Raw genomic sequence first — 19,788 nt, 5'->3', positions numbered from 1 at the left:
GGTTCAACCGTGATCATGCAGAGTGTCATGTATTGTCATGTTGTGTCTTTCTGTCCTTTCCTTTCACCCTGTCTCCCTCTGCTGGTCGTATTAGGTTACCTTTTCTCCCCCGCTTTCCCCCAGCTGTTCCTTGTCTCCTCCTAACTACCCATTCACCCCGTTTCCCACCTGTTCCCTTTTTCCCTCTGATTAGGTCCCTATATCTCTCTCTGTTTTTGTTCCTGTCCTTGTCGGATTCTTGTTTGTTGTGTTTCATGCCTGAACCAGACTATCGTCATGTTTGCTGTAACCTTGTCCTGTCCTGTCGGAATCTGCCGGTCTGTCTGAACCTACCTATGTTTGGTTATTAAAGAAGCTCTGTTAAGTTAATTCGCTTTTGGGTCCTCATTCACTCACCGTGACAGAAGAATCCGACCAAGAATGGACCCAGCGACTTCGGATCCTCTCCACTCAGCCGTCGAGATCCAGGGAGCGATGCTAGGCAGACACGAGCAGGAATTGTCTGCTGCTCGACATGCCGTTGAGACCCTGGCCACCCAAGTCTCCAACCTCACAGAACAGGTTCACCATCTCCGCCTCGATCCACCGGCCACTTCCAGGGCTTTCGAATCTCCGGAGCCCAGAATCAATAACCCGCCGTGTTACTCTGGGGAGCCCACTGAATGCCGCTCATTCCTCACCCAGTGTGATATTGTGTTTTATCTCCAGCCCAACACTTACGCCAGGAGCACTGCTCGTGTCGCCTACGTCATATCTCTCCTTACTGGACGGGCTCGTGAGTGGGGCACGGCAATCTGGGAGGCAAGGGCTGAGTGTACTAACCAGTATCAGGACTTTAAGGAGGAGATGATACGGGTTTTTGATCGATCTGTTTTTGGGGAGGAGGCTTCCAGGGCCCTGTCTTCCCTATGTCAAGGCAATCGATCCATAACTGACTACTCTATTGAGTTTCGCACTCTTGCTGCCTCCAGTGGCTGGAACGAGCCGGCCTTGCTCGCTCGTCTTCTGGAGGGTCTCCGCGCAGAGGTAAAGGATGAGATTCTCTCCCGGGAGGTTCCTTCCAGCGTGGATTCCTTGATTGAACTCGCTATTCGCATTGAGCGACGGGTTGATCTTCGTCACCGAGCTCGTGGAAAGGAGCTCGCGCTCTCCGTTGCCCCCCTCTCCGCATCACTACCATCTTCCTCTGCCGGCTCGGGAGCTGAGCCTATGCAGCTGGGAGGTATCCGCATCTCGACTAAGGAGAGGGAACGGAGAATCACCAACCGCCTCTGTCTCTATTGCGGTTCTGCTGGTCATTTTGTCACTTCATGTCCAGTAAAAGCCAGAGCTCATCAGTAAGCGGAGGGCTACTGGTGAGCGCTACTACTCCTGTCTCTCCTTCAAGATCCTGCACTACCTTGTCGGTCCATCTACGCTGGACCGGTTCGTCAGCTTCCTGCAGTGCCTTAATAGACTCTGGGGCGGAGGGCTGTTTTATGGACGAGACCTGGGCTCGGGAACATGACATTCCTCTCAGACAGTTAAGGGAGTCCACGGCCTTGTTCGCCCTGGATGGTAGTCCTCTCCCCAGGATTCAGCGTGAGACGCTACCTTTAACCCTCACTGTTTCTGGTAATCATAGCGAAACCATTTCTTTTTTAATTTTTCGTTCACCTTTTACACCTGTTGTTTTGGGCCATCCCTGGCTAGTTTGTCATAATCCTTCCATTAATTGGTCTAGTAATTCTATCCTCTCCTGGAACGTCTCTTGTCATGTGAAATGTTTAATGTCTGCTATCCCTCCTGTTTCCTCTGTCTCTTCTTCACAGGAGGAGCCTGGTGATTTGACAGGGGTGCCGGAGGAATATCACGATCTGCGCACGGTGTTCAGTCGGTCCAGGGCCACCTCTCTTCCTCCACACCGGTCGTATGATTGTAGTATTGATCTCCTTCCGGGAACCACTCCCCCCCGGGGTAGACTATACTCTCTGTCGGCTCCCGAACGTAAGGCTCTCGAGGATTATTTGTCTGTAGCTCTTGACGCCGGTACCATAGTCCCCTCCTCCTCTCCCGCCGGAGCGGGGTTTTTTTTTGTCAAGAAGAAGGACGGGTCTCTGCGCCCCTGCATAGATTATCGAGGGCTGAATGACATAACAGTGAAGAATCGTTATCCGCTTCCTCTTATGTCTTCAGCCTTCGAGATCCTGCAGGGAGCCAGGTTTTTCACTAAGTTGGACCTTCGTAACGCTTACCATCTCGTGCGCATCAGGGAGGGGGACGAGTGGAAGACAGCGTTTAATACTCCGTTAGGGCACTTTGAATACCGGGTTCTTCCTTTCGGCCTCGCTAACGCTCCAGCTGTCTTTCAGGCATTAGTCAATGATGTCCTGAGAGACATGCTGAACATCTTTGTTTTCGTTTACCTTGACGATATCCTGATTTTTTCACCGTCACTCCAGATTCATGTTCAGCACGTTCGACGTGTCCTCCAGCGCCTTTTAGAGAATTGTCTTTTTGTGAAGAATGAGAAGTGCACTTTTCATGCCTCCTCCGTCACATTTCTCGGTTCTGTTATTTCCGCTGAAGGCATTAAGATGGATCCCGCTAAGGTCCAAGCTGTCATTGATTGGCCCGCCCCTAAGTCACGCATCGAGCTGCAGCGCTTTCTCGGCTTCGCGAACTTCTATCGTCGTTTCATCCGTAATTTCGGTCAGGTGGCAGCTCCTCTCACAGCCCTTACTTCTGTCAAGACGTGCTTTAAGTGGTCCGTTTCCGCCCAGGGAGCTTTTGATCTCCTCAAGAATCGTTTTACATCCGCTCCTATCCTTGTTACACCTGACGTCTCTAGACAGTTCGTTGTCGAGGTTGACGCGTCAGAGGTGGGCGTGGGAGCCATTCTTTCTCAGCGCTCCCTCTCTGACGACAAGGTCCACCCATGCGCGTATTTTTCTCATCGCCTGTCGCCGTCGGAACGTAACTATGATGTGGGAAACCGCGAACTGCTCGCCATCCGGTTAGCCCTAGGCGAATGGCGACAGTGGTTGGAGGGCGCGACCGTTCCTTTTGTCGTTTGGACTGACCATAGGAACCTTGAGTACATCCGTTCTGCCAAACGACTTAATGCGCGTCAGGCGCGTTGGGCGCTGTTTTTCGCTCGTTTCGAGTTCGTGATTTCTTATCGTCCGGGCTCTAAGAACACCAAGCCTGATGCTTTATCTCGTCTCTTCAGTTCTTCAGTAGCCTCCACTGACCCCGAGGGGATTCTCCCTGAGGGGCGTGTTGTCGGGTTGACTGTCTGGGGAATTGAGAGGCAGGTAAAGCAAGCGCTCACTCACACTCTGTCGCCGCGCGCTTGTCCTAGGAACCTTCTTTTCGTTCCCGTTCCTACTCGTCTGGCCGTTCTTCAGTGGGCTCACTCTGCCAAGTTAGCCGGCCACCCTGGCGTTCGGGGTACGCTTGCTTCCATTCGCCAGCGTTTTTGGTGGCCCACCCGGGAGCATGACACGCGTCGTTTCGTGGCTGCTTGTTCGGTCTGCGCGCAGACTAAGTCCGGTAACTCTCCTCCTGCCGGCCGTCTCAGGCCGCTTCCCATTCCCTCTCGACCGTGGTCTCACATCGCCTTAGATTTTGTCACCGGACTGCCTTCGTCAGCGGGGAAGACTGTTATTCTTACGGTTGTCGATAGGTTCTCTAAGGCGGCTCATTTCATTCCCCTTGCTAAGCTTCCTTCTGCTAAAGAGACGGCACAAATCATCATCGAGAATGTTTTCAGAATTCATGGCCTTCCGTCAGACGTCGTTTCGGACAGAGGTCCGCAATTCACGTCTCAATTTTGGAGGGAGTTTTGCCGTTTGATTGGGGCTTCCGTCAGTCTCTCTTCCGGCTTTCACCCCCAGTCTAACGGTCAAGCAGAACGGGCCAATCAGACTATTGGTCGCATCTTACGCAGTCTTTCTTTTCGCAACCCTGCGTCTTGGTCAGAACAGCTCCCCTGGGCAGAATACGCCCACAACTCGCTTCCTTCGTCTGCGACCGGGCTATCTCCTTTTCAGAGTAGCCTCGGGTACCAGCCTCCGCTGTTCTCATCTCAGTTCGCCGAGTCCAGCGTCCCCTCCGCTCAGGCTTTTGTCCAACGTTGCGAGCGCACCTGGAAGAGGGTCAGGTCTGCACTTTGCCGTTATAGGACGCAGACTGTGAGGGCTGCTAATAAGCGTAGAACTAAGAGTCCTAGATATTGTCGCGGTCAGAGAGTTTGGCTCTCCACTCAGAACCTTCCCCTTAAGACGGCTTCTCGCAAGTTGACCCCGCGGTTCATTGGTCCGTTCCGTATTTCTCGGGTCATTAATCCTGTCGCAGTTCGACTTCTTCTTCCGCGATACCTTCGTCGCGTCCACCCGGTCTTCCATGTCTCCTGTATCAAGCCCGTTCTTCGCGCCCCCGCTCGTCTCCCCCCCCCCCCCCCCCATCCTTGTCGAGGGCGCACCCATCTACAGGGTCCGCAGGATTTTGGACATGCGTCCTCGGGGCCGTGGTCACCAGTACCTCGTAGATTGGGAGGGGTACGGTCCTGAGGAGAGGAGTTGGGTTCCCTCTCGGGACGTGCTGGACCGTGCGCTGATCGAGGATTTCCTCCGTTGCCGCCAGGTTTCCTCCTCGAGTGCGCCAGGAGGCGCTCGGTGAGTGGGGGGGTACTGTCATGTATTGTCATGTTGTGTCTTTCTGTCCTTTCCTTTCACCCTGTCTCCCTCTGCTGGTCGTATTAGGTTACCTTTTCTCCCCCGCTTTCCCCCAGCTGTTCCTTGTCTCCTCCTAACTACCCATTCACCCCGTTTCCCACCTGTTCCCTTTTTCCCTCTGATTAGGTCCCTATATCTCTCTCTGTTTTTGTTCCTGTCCTTGTCGGATTCTTGTTTGTTGTGTTTCATGCCTGAACCAGACTATCGTCATGTTTGCTGTAACCTTGTCCTGTCCTGTCGGAATCTGCCGGTCTGTCTGAACCTACCTATGTTTGGTTATTAAAGAAGCTCTGTTAAGTTAATTCGCTTTTGGGTCCTCATTCACTCACCGTGACACAGAGTTACGCCACCTCAAGAATTGCATTTGGCGAAAGGCTTGGCACACGCATACTCAGGCTGACTGGCTATCATTCAGGCGAATGAGAAATAAGTACACTCAGGCTATCCGGAAGGCCAAAATTAGTTACGCTAAGGAGCAGTTCTTTCTCTGTGGGTCTAACACCAAGACGTTCTGGAAAACAGTTAAAGACCTGGAGAATAAAACCTCCTCCTCACAGCTGCCCATGTCCCTTAATGTTGATGATGTGGTTGTTACTGACAAGAAGCACATGGCTGAGCTCTTTAATCACCCCTTCATTAAGTCAAGATTCTTATTTGACTCAGCCATGCCTCCTTGCCCATCCAACATTTCCTCATCTCCCACACATTCTAATGCAACTATCCCCGATGCTTCTCCCTATTTTTCCCCTGCCCCACTACAAATTTCTCCCTGCAGGCAGTCACTGAGTCCAAAGTGCTAAAGGAGCTCCTTAAACTGACCCCAAAAAACATCTGGGTCAGATGTTGTAGACCCTTTCTTCTTTAAGGTTGCTGACCCTATCATTGCCAAGCCTATCTCCCACATTTTTAACATGTCTCTCCTTTCTGGGGAGGTTCCCATTGCTTGGAAGGCAGCCACGGTTCATCCTTTATTTAAAGGGGGAGATCATGCTGATCCTAGCTGTTATAGGCCTATTTCTATTTTGCCCTGTTTATCAAAAGTGTTTGAAAAACTTGTCAATAATCAACTGACTGGCTTTCTTGATGTCTATAGTATTCTCTCGGGCATGCAATCTGGTTACCACTCAGGTTATGGATGTGTCACTGCAACCTTAAAGGTCCTCAATGATGTCACCATTGCCCTTGATTCTAAGTAATGTGTAGTTATTTTTATTGACTTGGCCAAAGCGTTTGATACGGTAGACCATTCCATTCTTGTGGGCCGGATAAGGAGTATTGATGTCTCTGAGGGGTCTTAGTGTAAGGGAGTGCGTAACTGGCGGCAGGGAAGTCAAGCGCAGGAGAGCAAAACTGGGTAATCAACGGAGCAGTTTTATTCATAAAACCACTGGAAACCAGAACAACAAACAAATGGATACAAAACCCGTCGCGCACCAGAGAAAACGTGCACATGCACTTACAATAAACAATTCCGCACAAAGACATGGGAGGAACAGAGGGTTAAATACACAACATGTAATTAGGGAATTGAGACCAGGTGTATGGGAAGACAAGACAAAACAAAAGGAAAATGAAAAGTGGATCGATGATGGCTAGAAGACCGGCAACGCCGAGTGCCGCCCGAACAAGGAGAGGAACCGACTTCGGCGAAGTCGTGACACTTTGGGCTGGTTGGCTAACTACCTCTCTCAAAGAGTGCAGTGTATAAAGTCAGAAAATCTGCTGTCTCAGCCACTGCCTGTCGCCAAGGAAGTACCCCAAGGCTTGATCCTAGGCCCAACACTCTTAATTTACATCAACAACATAGCTCAGGCAGTAGGAAGCTTTTTCATCCATTTATATGCAGATGATGCAGTCTTATACTCAGCTAGTCCCTCCCCGAATGTTGTGTTAAATGATTTAAAACAAAGCTTTCTTAGTGTCCAACAAGTTTCTCTACCCATAACCTTGTTCTGAACACCTCCAAAACAAAGGTCATGTGGTTTGGTAAGAAGAATGCCCCTCTCCTCACAGGTGTTATTGCTACCTCTGAGAGTTTAGAGCTTGAGGTAGTCACCTCATACAAGTACTTGGGAGTATGGATAGATGGTGCACTGTCCTTCTCTCAGCACATATCAAAGCTGCAAGCTAAAGTTACATCTAGACTTGGTTACCTCTATCGCTCCTCTTTCACTCCAGCTGCCAAACTAACCCTGATTCAGATCATCATCCTACCCTTGCTAGATTACGGAGACGTAATTTATAGATCGGTATGTAAGGGTGCTCTCGAGCGGCTAGATGTTATTTTCCATTCGGCCATCAGATTAGCCACTAATGCTCCTTATAGGACACATCACTGCACTGTATACTCCTCTGTAAACTGGTCATCTCAGTTTACCTGTCGCAAGTCACACTGGTTGATGCTTATTTATAAAACCCTCTTAGGCCTCACTCCCCCCTATCTGAGATGTCAACTGCAGCCCTCATCCTCCACATACAACACCCGTTCTGCCATTCACATTCTGTTAAAGGTCCCCAAAGCACACATCCCTGGGTCGCTCCTCTTTTCAGTTTACTGTAGCTAGCGACTGGAACGAGCTGCAACAAACACTCAAGTTGGACAGTTTTATCTCTATCTCTTCATTTAAAAACTCAATCATGGACACTCTTACTGACAGTTGTGGCTGCTTCGCGTGATGTATTGATGTCTCTACCTTCTTGCCCTTTGTGCCGTTATCTTTGCCCAATAATGTTTGTACCATGTTTTGTGCTGCTACCATGTTGTGCTGCTACCATGTTGTGTTGCTACCATGTTGTTGTCATGTGGTGTTGCTACCATGCTGTGTTGTCATGTGTTGCTGCCATGTAGTGTTGTGGTGTCTCTCTTGTCATGATGTGTGTTTGACCTATATATATTTTCTTTATCACAGCTCCTGTCCCCGCAGGAGGCCTTTTTGTCACGTTCTGACCTTAGATTTTTTGTTATGTCTTTGTTTTAGGTTGGTCAGGGCGTGAGTTGGGGTGGGTTGTCTATGTTCGTTTTTCTATGTTGTGTTTTGGTTCTCAATCAGAGGCAGGTGTCGTTAGTTGCCTCTGATTGAGAATCATACTTAGGTAGCCTTTTCCCACCTGTGTTTTGTGGGTAATTATTTCCTATTTAGTGTTTTTTTTCATTCATCTTACGGGACTGTTCGTTTGTCGTTTATTTTTTTGTTCATTGTTCAGTTACTTTATTAAAAATATGAACACTTACCACGCTGCGCTTTGGTCCTCACCTTACTCCACCACTGTTTGATCGTTACACAGTGTTCTTACTCAGTGAACAGACACAATGCCAAATATTCTCTCAGTGTTCTTACTCAGTGAACAGACACAATGCCAAATATTCTCTCAGTGTTCTTACTCAGTGAACAGACACAATGCCAAATATTCTCTCAGTGTTCTTACTCAGTGAACAGACACAATGCCAAATATTCTCTCAGTGTTCTTACTCAGTGAACAGACACAATGCCAAATATTCTCTCAGTGTTCTTACTCAGTGAACAGACACAATGCCAAATATTCTCTCAGTGTTCTTACTCAGTGAACAGACACAATGCCAAATATTCTCTCAGTGTTCTTACTCAGTGAACAGACACAATGCCAAATATTCTCTCAGTGTTCTTACTCAGTGAACAGACACAATGCCAAATATTCTCTCAGTGTTCTTACTCAGTGAACAGACACAATGCCAAATATTCTCTCTCAGTGTTCTTACTCAGTGACTCGTGTTTCATGGGTGATTGTTTTCTGTTCAGTGTTTTTTCAGCACCATGCAGGACTGTTAGTTTGTTATTTTATTGTTTTGTTTTCAGTGTTTATTTACTTTATTAAAGAATATGGACACTTACCACGCTGCGCATTGGTTCTCCTCTTCTTCCACCTATGACGAACATTACACTTTTGCCTTTTGGTAGGCCGTTATCGTAAATAAGAATTTGTTCTTAACTGACTTAGTTAAATAGGTTAAATAAAGGTTAAATAAAAAATAAAAGTACATTCCTAAGCTAACACACACAGATAATCAATGGAGGCCATAGACAGAATGTGGGCTGTTTTCCTTTAGATACACTAACTATTGGAGTTGGTAGAAAAATGACAATCTTGTTTTCAGAAAATCTCCCATTGACATAGCAATGGACATAGGGTGGGTGAAAGAGAGGGAGAAAGAGAGAACGATAAAGAGGGATAGAAATCTGGTAGAAATTAGAATAATCTGAGGAGGTATCTGAATAGAGAAAGGTCACAGAGAGGTCAAAAGGACACAGAGGTCATGGAGAAGAGGAATACGGGGGTTACTGTAGTATCATATCTGGGGTAGCTTTAAATGCCTCTTTATTTCACAGCATGCATGTCACACTTGGGTGGAATGTTTGTATGTATGCACAGCATGTTTATAGTTAGGTTCATAAGTTTAGAGGTGTATGAGTGTGCATGTGAACTGAGCATGTACACAGTATGTGGGTGTATACATGCCTTTGTGGTGCATGTGAGTATGATTGTGTGTGTATTGTGCCGTGCTCTGTTGTGAATGCCGCCCATAGGGTCTCCAGTCTCAGATGAGCTTGTGCAGAGCAAGGAGGACGGGCAGAAAGCCTGGTGATAGACTCCTCTATACATAAAATCCCTCCCCTCCCTATCTACAGTGGCTTACAGCCTCCCTCCCCTCCCCACCCCTGTCTTCCTCTCCTCTCCTCTCCTCTCCTCTCCTCTCCTCTCTTCATCTACAGTAGCTTACAGCCTCCTTCCCTTCCCCTCCCCTCTCCTCTCTTCCCCCCCTACACTTCCCATCCTCTCCTCTCCTCTCCTCTCCTCTCCTCTCCTCTCCTCTCCTCTCCTCTCCTCTCCTCTCCTCTCCTCTCCCTATCTACAGTGACATACATGCCTCTACCAGTTAACTGCAAGCCAGTCCAGACTTGTCCCACAACACTAACAGATCAAACTGCTACTGTCTCTAACAAAACCTAGCCACTGTTTTATTTTCTCTCTCAGAGGTGTGTGTATGTGTGTATGTGTGTGTGTGTGTGTGTGTGTGTGTGTGTGTGTGTGTGTGTCATGTACCGACTGCACAGGGTGTTCCAGAAAGGGTTGTCTGTATTCTTGGTTGGTGTGTTGAACAGGTCACAGAGAGGCAAGGCTGAGTCAACTCAGGTGAAGTATGTGACACTACGTTAAACACGTTAGACCTCACATGCAAACATGCATGCATCACATCCTGGTTCTCACTGATTTCATTGATTTGCCCAGTCCAAACAAAGCGAAATACACTGACAGAATACAATAGCCTTACCTGGAAATCAGAAAGCTATTTCAACATCGTCAAGGGCTCACAAGAACTACTCTATGGAAGTAACAGACTAAGGGCCCACCTCCAGAGCTCTACAGCGAATGAACAACTACATTACTGCCATTTACTTTGTGCATCGCTGAGTTGACCTTTAAAGCTACAACATGCTCCCTGTGATTATTAATAAACCCTAAAATAAAGAGTCTTTCAGACCATACGTCTAATCAAAAAGGCCCTAAGGAGGCTCGCTATGGCTACATGCACCGCTAAAATCATGCAGCCAGAACGCTTTGATTAGGAACAAGCTAGAGTCTGAACCGCTTTCCTGTCCCGAACACAAGCTCACTGCTCAGCCCAGTCTAACACAGAGAGAGAGAGAGAGAGAGAGAGAGAGAGAGAGAGAGAGAGAGAGAGAGAGAGAGAGAGAGAGAGAGAGAGAGGGAGAAAGAGAGAATGAGAACAAGAGTGAGTGAGAGAAAGGAAGAGCGAGAGAGCGGTGGAGAAAGAGTGTGTGAAAGGAAGAGAGAGAAAGAGAGGGAGTGTGTGTGAGAGAGAGAGAGAGAGAGAGAGAGAGAGAGAGAGGGTGGGGGGGGGGTGGGGGGAGAAATGGAGAGAGAAAGATAACCTACAGTACATAGCCAGAAATTCATTCCATTCTATTAACCATTATTCTTTTGATTTAAGCCAACACAATTCCCACTGTTTGATCACTTCCTGCTTCCTAGCCTGCTTCCTACTTAGCAGACTGCCTGTAGGTGACACAACAACATTCATCTACCCGGTGACCAAGGGGTCAAAGTAGCTATGAAGCCAATACTAAATAATACCTACCCACACTGCACATTCAGTGTATGGAGACTGATTTATAGCATTGTTTGTCGGTTGGCCTGATGTTATGCAGGTGATTCACTCTAAGAGGACACTAAATCATAACTCCTGGAGCTGCAGACTAAACAGAAGACTGTATCTCTTATTGTCCGAATCAGAGAGGGACACTGACCAATACCTAGGTCAAATAACATTTGTGAACGAGAGTATGGAACATTAAATATTTATTTTAGAGGGAGTGAGTGAGTTAGTGGGTGAATGAGTGAAAAAACCCAGAAAGGCTTGCATACTGAATACGCTCCCAATTGACCAGCTTAAGTAACAACAATTCAATCCAACATGGCTCCTCGTGAGTGATCACATGCTTGTTTGGTACAAACTCCATCACAGACACAGTGTGTCACAGCTAGTTCCTTGCCTGTGCAGTATAGGCTAGCTAAGATTCTAAAAGAACATCAGATTGACCCAGGAAGTGTTGACCTTATTTCCATCGGAGCCTAGCTGTTTCCTTTAGCTCTCAGAGTGACTAAGTTCAGGAAGAGAGGCGTAGACCAAGCATTCATTCACCAAATGGGACTTTTCCTGTTAGGTCAGGTTGGTTGAGGAAAGCAGAGAGAAAATGGACTGGGTGTGTTTCAGACTCCCAACTCCAACCACAGGTTGGTCCTCAGGTCAAGAGGTGCACTTAGAAGACTGCGAAGATGGCAGAGAAACTCCAGAAAACCATGTACTGTAGGAGGTGGATTTTTTAAAGCTGGGCCTACGTGTTGCAGACTGATAGCTACCAGAAAGGGAGAGAGATGTACTTTCCGTGGGGACAACATAGTTGTGTAGCCCAGAGAGAGTCAGGATTTGTGTGTGGTAAACAACAGTAAGATGAGAGGATAAACGGAGCGCCAGAAACAGAATAAATCAACCCTAGCTGTAAACAACCTGGCATAAACACAGCCTGCAAGGCCCCGTTACTGGGCAGAACAACACACAACACACACCTGTAACAACTTAGACCCAGTTCAGTTCGCTTTGGACTCCCTAATACCTAGGTCAGTATGTATCAAGCATCTCAGAGGAGTGCTGATTTAAGATCAGTTTTATCTGATACTTTGAGATGTTTGGTACATATGGCCCCGGATCCCAAAGTTAGCGTGACACCGAAATCTGGACTGTACATCAAATACTGTTTTATTATGAAAAACACATACATTTGGATTGAATGATTTGTTACAATGATGTTATGATTTGCCACAAAGACGCATTCTGACAGTTTGTCTGTTTTGCTATTGGCTGACAATGACTCTGTGACTGGCAGTGGTAGAAAATAGTTAGTTTGGCCTCCCGGGTGGCGCAGAGGTGTGCCACCAGAGACGCTGGGTTTGAGCCCAGGCTCTGTCGCAGCCGGCCGCGACCGGGAAGCCCATGGGGCGGTGCACAATTGGCCAAGCATCGTCCGGGTTAGGGAGGATTTGGCCGGCAGGGATATCCTTGTCTCAATGAATATACAGTGACACCATTAAGTTTAATTTGAGTTTCACTGGTTGATTATGTGATATAATAGAATTGGTATGTTGAAATAACGGGATATCTTTATGATATAGTGTCTGTTATTATTAGCCTGACCACAGATCAGTCTGTTTTGCTTGGATAGCTTTATGATATAGTGTCTGATATTATTAGCCTGGCTCCAGATCAGTCTGTCCTGCTTGGATAGCTTTATGATATAGTGTCTGTTATTATTAGCCTGGCCCCAGATCAGTCTGTCCTACTTGGATAGCTTTAGGATGTAATGTCTGTTATTATTAGTTTGGCTCCAGATCAGTCTGTCCTGTTTCGACAGCTTTATGAAAAACTGAGGGTTAGGGCCTTAGAGTCAGGTTAGGTTGATCTGTATACTGAAAACAATGTTACTAGGTGCTACTGCTAACATACATTCTAGTGTGTGTGTGTGCGTGTGTGCGTGTGTGTGTGTGTGTGTGTGTGTGTGTGTGTGTGTGTGTGTGTGTGTGTGTGTGTGTGTTTGTGTGTTCGCCCATGCGTGTACATTTCTGTGTATGTTTATTTGTGTGCGTGTGTATTTCTGTGTACGTGTTTAACAAAGTTAAGAAAGTATCATAAGATCGCTCCACAGCTAGCTTGAAATGTCACGGATAGAGCTATCCAATCGGTAACTTTTGGGTGGTCAACCTGTTGGAATGTTGTCAAGGAGGGCGGTCAAGTGTGTTAGCAAAGTAGAGGAGGTCCCAAGTTCCTGCCATGTATGAGTTGAATAAGGGGGAAGTGGCACTCACTAAGCAAGCAGCGTGATGTCCGTAACAAGTGTGTGTGTGTTTGTTACCTGTAGATTACTCCATGTTGGTGAAGAAACATGAGGGCAGAGGTGACTTCGGCGGCATAGAAGCGAGAGCGCGTCTCGTCAAACTTCCTGGAGCGCTGGATCTGAAACATCAGGTCTCCTCCATTTACATACTCCATCACAAAGAACAGACGGTCCTGGAGAAGGAGGGAGAGACCAAGAGAAAGACAAGAAAAAGGGTTATACCCTTTTCACCCATTGATAAAAAAAAACTAACTATAACGACCAGTAGAATCGTTTCTACTTCTATAAGTCAGCCTCAAAGAATGAAGAGTTAATCAGATTGCATTATGAAATGTTGATTGTTACAGTTATCATGTAGATCCATAATTCAGCTCAATAAAGATAGAACTGTAGTTTATTGATAGTGTGATCCTCTGAGCATAACCAGTAGTGTCCATTTGCATTAGTGCATATATTAAAATAGCCTTATCCCTGCATTACCCCGTTCACCTTCACAAAAAATGGTGGTACTTATGGTCAGCAATCAATACCTGTCACTAAGGCTAAGCTGTCCACCCCACTTCACCCTTCCCTCCCATCCCCACCCCACCCACCCTCACCCCTCCCCACCACAACCCACCTCACCTCTCCCCACCCCACCCAACCTCACCTCTCCCCACCCCACCCAACCTCACCTCTCCCCACCACAACCCACCTCACCTCTCCCCACCCCACCCAACCTCACCACAACCCACCTCACCTCACCTCTCCCCACCCCACCCAACCTCACCTCTACCCACCACAACCCAACTCACCACTCCCCACCCCACCTCACCGTCCCCAACTCAACTCACCTCTCCCCACCCCACTTCACTTCTCCTCTCCCCACCCCACCCCAACTCACCTCACCTCACCGTCCCCAACTCAACTCACCTCTCCCCACCCCAATTCAATTCTCCCCACCCCACTTCACCTCTCCCCACCCCACTCCACCTATCCTCTCCCCAACACACCCCACCTATCCTCACTTCACCTCTCCCTACCCCACTCCACATATCCTCTCCTCAACACACCCCACCTATGTCTCCAAATGCTGACACCCACATACAGTACTGTATTACTGAAACAACACCTACAGTACTCTTTTACTGACACTAAACCTACAGTACTGTATTACTGACACCCCACCTACAGTAATGTATTACTGACACCCCACCTACAGTAATGTATTACTGACACCCCACCTACAGTCCTTTATTACTGACACCCCACCTACAGTAATGTATTAGTGACACCCCACCTACAGTAATGTACTACTGACACCCCACCTGCAGTAATGTATTACTGACATCCCACCTACAGTAACGTATTACTGACACCCCACCTACAGTAATGTATTACTGAAACCCAAAACTACAGCCGTTTATTATTGACACCCCACCTACAGTAATGTATTACTCACACTCCAAACTACAGTCCTTTATTACTGACACCCCACCTACAGTAATTTATTACTGACACCCCAAACTACAGTCCTTTATTACTGACACCCCACCTACAGTAATTTATTACTGACACCCCAAACTACAGTCCTTTATTACTGACACCCCACCTACAGTAATGTATTACTGACACCCCACATACAGTCCTTTATTACTGACACCCCACCTACAGTCCTTTATTACTGACCCCCCACCTACAGTAATGTATTACTGACACCCCACAAACAGTAATGTATTACTGACACCCCACCTACAGTAACGTATTACTGACACCCCAAACTACAGCCCTTTATTACTGAAACCCCACCTACAGTAATGTATTACTGACACCCAGCTACAGTCCTTTATTACTGACACCCCACCTACAGTAATGTATTACTGACACCCACCTACAGTAATGTATTACTGACACCCCAAAATACAGTCCTTTATTAATGACACCCAACCTACAGTAATGTATTATTGACACCCCACCTCCAGTAATGTATTACTGACACCCACCCTACAGTCCTTTATTACTGACACCCCACCTACAGTAATGTATTACTGACACCCACCTACAGTAATATATTACTGACACCCCAAACTACAGTCCTTTATTACTGACACCCCACCTACAGTAATGTATTACTGACACCCACCTACAGTAATGTATTACTGACACCACAAACTACAGTCCTTTGTTACTGAAACCCCACCTACAGTAATGTATTATTGACACCCCACCTACAGTCCTTTATTACTGACACCCCACATACAGTAATGTATTACTGACACCCCAAACAACAGTCATTTATTACTTACACCCCACCTACAGTAATGTATTATTGACACCCCACCTACAGTCCTTTATTACTGACACCCCACATACAGTAATGTATTACTGACACCCCAAACTACAGCCCTTTATTACTGACACCCCAAACTACAGAAATGTATTACTGACACCCCACCTACAGTCCTTTATTACTGACACACCACCTAAAGTAATGTATTACTGACACCGCACCTACAGTAATGTACTACTGACACCCCACCTACAGTAATGTATTACTGACACCCCACCTACAGTAATGTATTACTGAGACCCCACCTACAGTCCTTTATTACTGACACCCCACATACAGTAATGTATTACTGACACACCACCTACAGTAATGTATTACTGACACCCCACCTACAGTAAGGTATTACTGAAACCCCAAATTACAGCCGTTTATTATTGACACCCCACCTGCAGTAATATATTACTCACACTCCAAACTACAGTAATGTATTACTGACACCCCACCTACAGTAATGTATTACTGACACCCCACCAACAGTAATGTATTACTGACACCCCACCTACAGTAATATATTACTCACACTCCAAACTACAGTAATGTATTACTGACACCCCACCTACAGTAATGTATTACTGACACCCCACCAACAGTAATGTATTACTGACATCCCACCTACAGTAATGTATTACTGACACCCCACCTACAGTCCTTTATTACTGACACCCCACCTACAGTAATGTATTACTGACACCCCACCTACAGTAATGAATTACTGACACCCCACCTACAGTACTTTATTACTGACACCCTAAATACAGTAATGCTTTACTGACACCCCAACTACAGTAATGTATTACTGACACCCCACCTACAGTAATGTATTACTGACACCCCACCTACAGTCCTTTATTACTGACACCCCACCTACAGTAATGTATTACTGAAACCCCACTTAGAGTAATGTATTACCGACACCCCACCTACAGTAATGTATTACTGACACCCCACCTACAGTAATGTATTACTGAAACCCCAAACTACAGCCGTTTATTATTGACACCCCACCTACAGTAATGTAGTACTGACAGCCCACCTACAGTAATGTATTACTGACACCCCACCTACAGTAATGTATTACTGACACCCCACAAACAGTAATGAATTACTGACACACCACCTATAGTCCTTTATTATTGACACCCCACCTACAGTAATGTATTACTGACACCCTAAATACAGTAATGTATTACTGACACCCCACCTACAGTAATGTATTACTGACACCCCACCTACAGTCCTTTATTACTGACACCCCACCTACAGTAATGTATTACTGAAACCCCACTTAGAGTAATGTATTACTGACACCCCACCTACAGTAATGTATTACTGACACCCCACCTATAGTAACGTATTACTGACAACCCACCTACAGTCCTTTATTACTGACACCCCACCTACAGTAATGTATTACTGACACCCACCTACAGTAATGTATTACTGACACCCCAAACTACAGTCCTTTATTACTGACACCCCACCTACAGTAATGTATTATTGACACCCCACCTACAGTAATGTATTACTGACACCCCACCTACAGTCCTTTTTTACTGACACCCCACCTACAGTAATGTATTACTGACACCCCACCTACAGTAATGTATTACTGAAACCCCAAACTACAGCCGTTTATTATTGACACCCCACATACAGTAATGTATTACTGACACCCCACCTACAGTAATGTATTACTCACACTCCAAACTACAGTCCTTTATTACTGACACTCCACCTACAGTAATGTATTACTGACACCCCACCTACAGTAGTGTATTACTGACACCCCAACTACAGTGATGTATTACTGACACCCCAAACTACAGTCCTTTATTAATGACACCCCACCTACAGTAATGTATTACTGACACCCCAAACGACAGTCCTTTATTAATGACACCCCACCTACAGTAATGTATTACTGACACCCCAAACTACAGCCCTTTATTACTGACACCCCACCTACAGTAATGTATTACTGACACCCCACCTACAGTAGTGTATTACTGACACCCCACCTACAGTGATGTATTACTGACACCCCAAACTACAGCCCTTTATTACTGACAGCCCACCTACAGTAATGTATTACTGACACCCCACCTACAGTAATGTCTTACTGACACCCCACATACAGTAATGAATTACTGACACCCCACCTACAGTCCTTTATTACTGACACCCTAAATACAGTAATGTATTACTGACACCCCACCTACAGTAATGTATTACTGACACCCCACCTATAGTAACATATTACTGACACCCCACCTACAGTCCTTTATTACTGACACCCCACCTACAGTAATGTATTACTGACACCCACCTACAGTAATGTATTACTGACACCCCAAACTACAGTCCTTTATTACTGACACCCCACCTACAGTAATGTATTATTGACACGCCACCTACAGCCCTTTATTACTGACAGCCCACCTACAGTAATGTATTACTGACACCCCACCTACAGTAATGTCTTACTGACACCCCACATACAGTAATGAATTACTGACACCCCACCTACAGTCCTTTATTACTGACACCCTAAATACAGTAATGTATTACTGACACCCCACCTACAGTAATGTATTACTGACACCCCAAACTACAGTCCTTTATTACCGACACCCCACCTACAGTAATGTATTATTGACACGCCACCTACAGTAATGTATTACTGACACCCCACATACAGTAATGAATTACTGACACACCACCTACAGTCCTTTATTACTGACACCCTAAATACAGTATTGTATTACTGACACCCCACCTATAGTAACGTATTACTGACACCCCACCTACAGTCCTTTATTACTGACACCCCACCTACAGTAATGTATTACTGACACCCCACAAACAGTAATGAATTACTGACACACCACCTATAGTCCTTTATTATTGACACCCCACCTACAGTAATGTATTACTGACACCCTAAATACAGTAATGTATTACTGACACCCCACCTACAGTAATGTATTACTGACACCCCACCTACAGTCCTTTATTACTGACACCCCACCTACAGTAATGTATTACTGAAACCCCACTTAGAGTAATGTATTACTGACACCCCACCTACAGTAATGTATTACTGACACCCCACCTATAGTAACGTATTACTGACAACCCACCTACAGTCCTTTATTACTGACACCCCACCTACAGTAATGTATTACTGACACCCACCTACAGTAATGTATTACTGACACCCCAAACTACAGTCCTTTATTACTGACACCCCACCTACAGTAATGTATTATTGACACCCCACCTACAGTAATGTATTACTGACACCACACCTACAGTAATGTATTACTGACACCCCACCTACAGTGATGTATTACTGACACCCCAAACTACAGCCCTTTATTACTGACAGCCCACCTACAGTAATGTATTACTGACACCCCACCTACAGTAATGTCTTACTGACACCCCACATACAGTAATGAATTACTGACACCCCACCTACAGTCCTTTATTACTGACACCCTAAATACAGTAATGTATTACTGACACCCCACCTACAGTAATGTATTACTGACACCCCACCTATAGTAACATATTACTGACACCCCACCTACAGTCCTTTATTACTGACACCCCACCTACAGTAATGTATTACTGACACCCACCTACAGTAATGTATTACTGACACCCCAAACTACAGTCCTTTATTACCGACACCCCACCTACAGTAATGTATTATTGACACGCCACCTACAGTAATGTATTACTGACACCCCACATACAGTAATGAATTACTGACACACCACCTACAGTCCTTTATTACTGACACCCTAAATACAGTAATGTATTACTGACACCCCACCTATAGTAACGTATTACTGACACCCCACCTACAGTCCTTTATTACTGACACCCCACCTACAGTAATGTATTACTGACACCCCACAAACAGTAATGAATTACTGACACACCACCTATAGTCCTTTATTACTGACACCCCACCTACAGTAATGTATTACTGACACCCTAAATACAGTAATGTATTACTGACACCCCACCTACAGTAATGTATTACTGACACCCCACCTACAGTCCTTTATTACTGACACCCCACCTACAGTAATGTATTACTGAAACCCCACTTAGAGTAATGTATTACTGACACCCCACCTACAGTAATGTATTACTGACACCCCACCTATAGTAACGTATTACTGACAACCCACCTACAGTCCTTTATTACTGACACCCCACCTACAGTAATGTATTACTGACACCCACCTACAGTAATGTATTACTGACACCCCAAACTACA

At 46.0% G+C, this 19,788-nt stretch overlaps 1 protein-coding gene across 1 annotated transcript in view; it reads right to left on the bottom strand.

Annotated features, from left to right (window-relative positions):
* The window catches only part of LOC110503000 (protein kinase C epsilon type), a 299,119-nt gene that overhangs the window by 22,668 nt on the left and 256,663 nt on the right, over nt 1-19,788 (bottom strand). The window contains exon 11 of the mRNA XM_036960862.1: nt 13,184-13,338. Within this exon, the coding sequence (XP_036816757.1) occupies nt 13,184-13,338 (155 nt within the window). The remainder of the gene's footprint in view (nt 1-13,183; nt 13,339-19,788) is intronic.

This window comes from Oncorhynchus mykiss, chromosome 23 (genome assembly GCF_013265735.2).
Source record: "Oncorhynchus mykiss isolate Arlee chromosome 23, USDA_OmykA_1.1, whole genome shotgun sequence".
In the NCBI taxonomy this organism is placed as follows: domain Eukaryota; kingdom Metazoa; phylum Chordata; class Actinopteri; order Salmoniformes; family Salmonidae; genus Oncorhynchus; species Oncorhynchus mykiss.
This window is presented reverse-complemented; position numbering and strand designations above follow the sequence as displayed.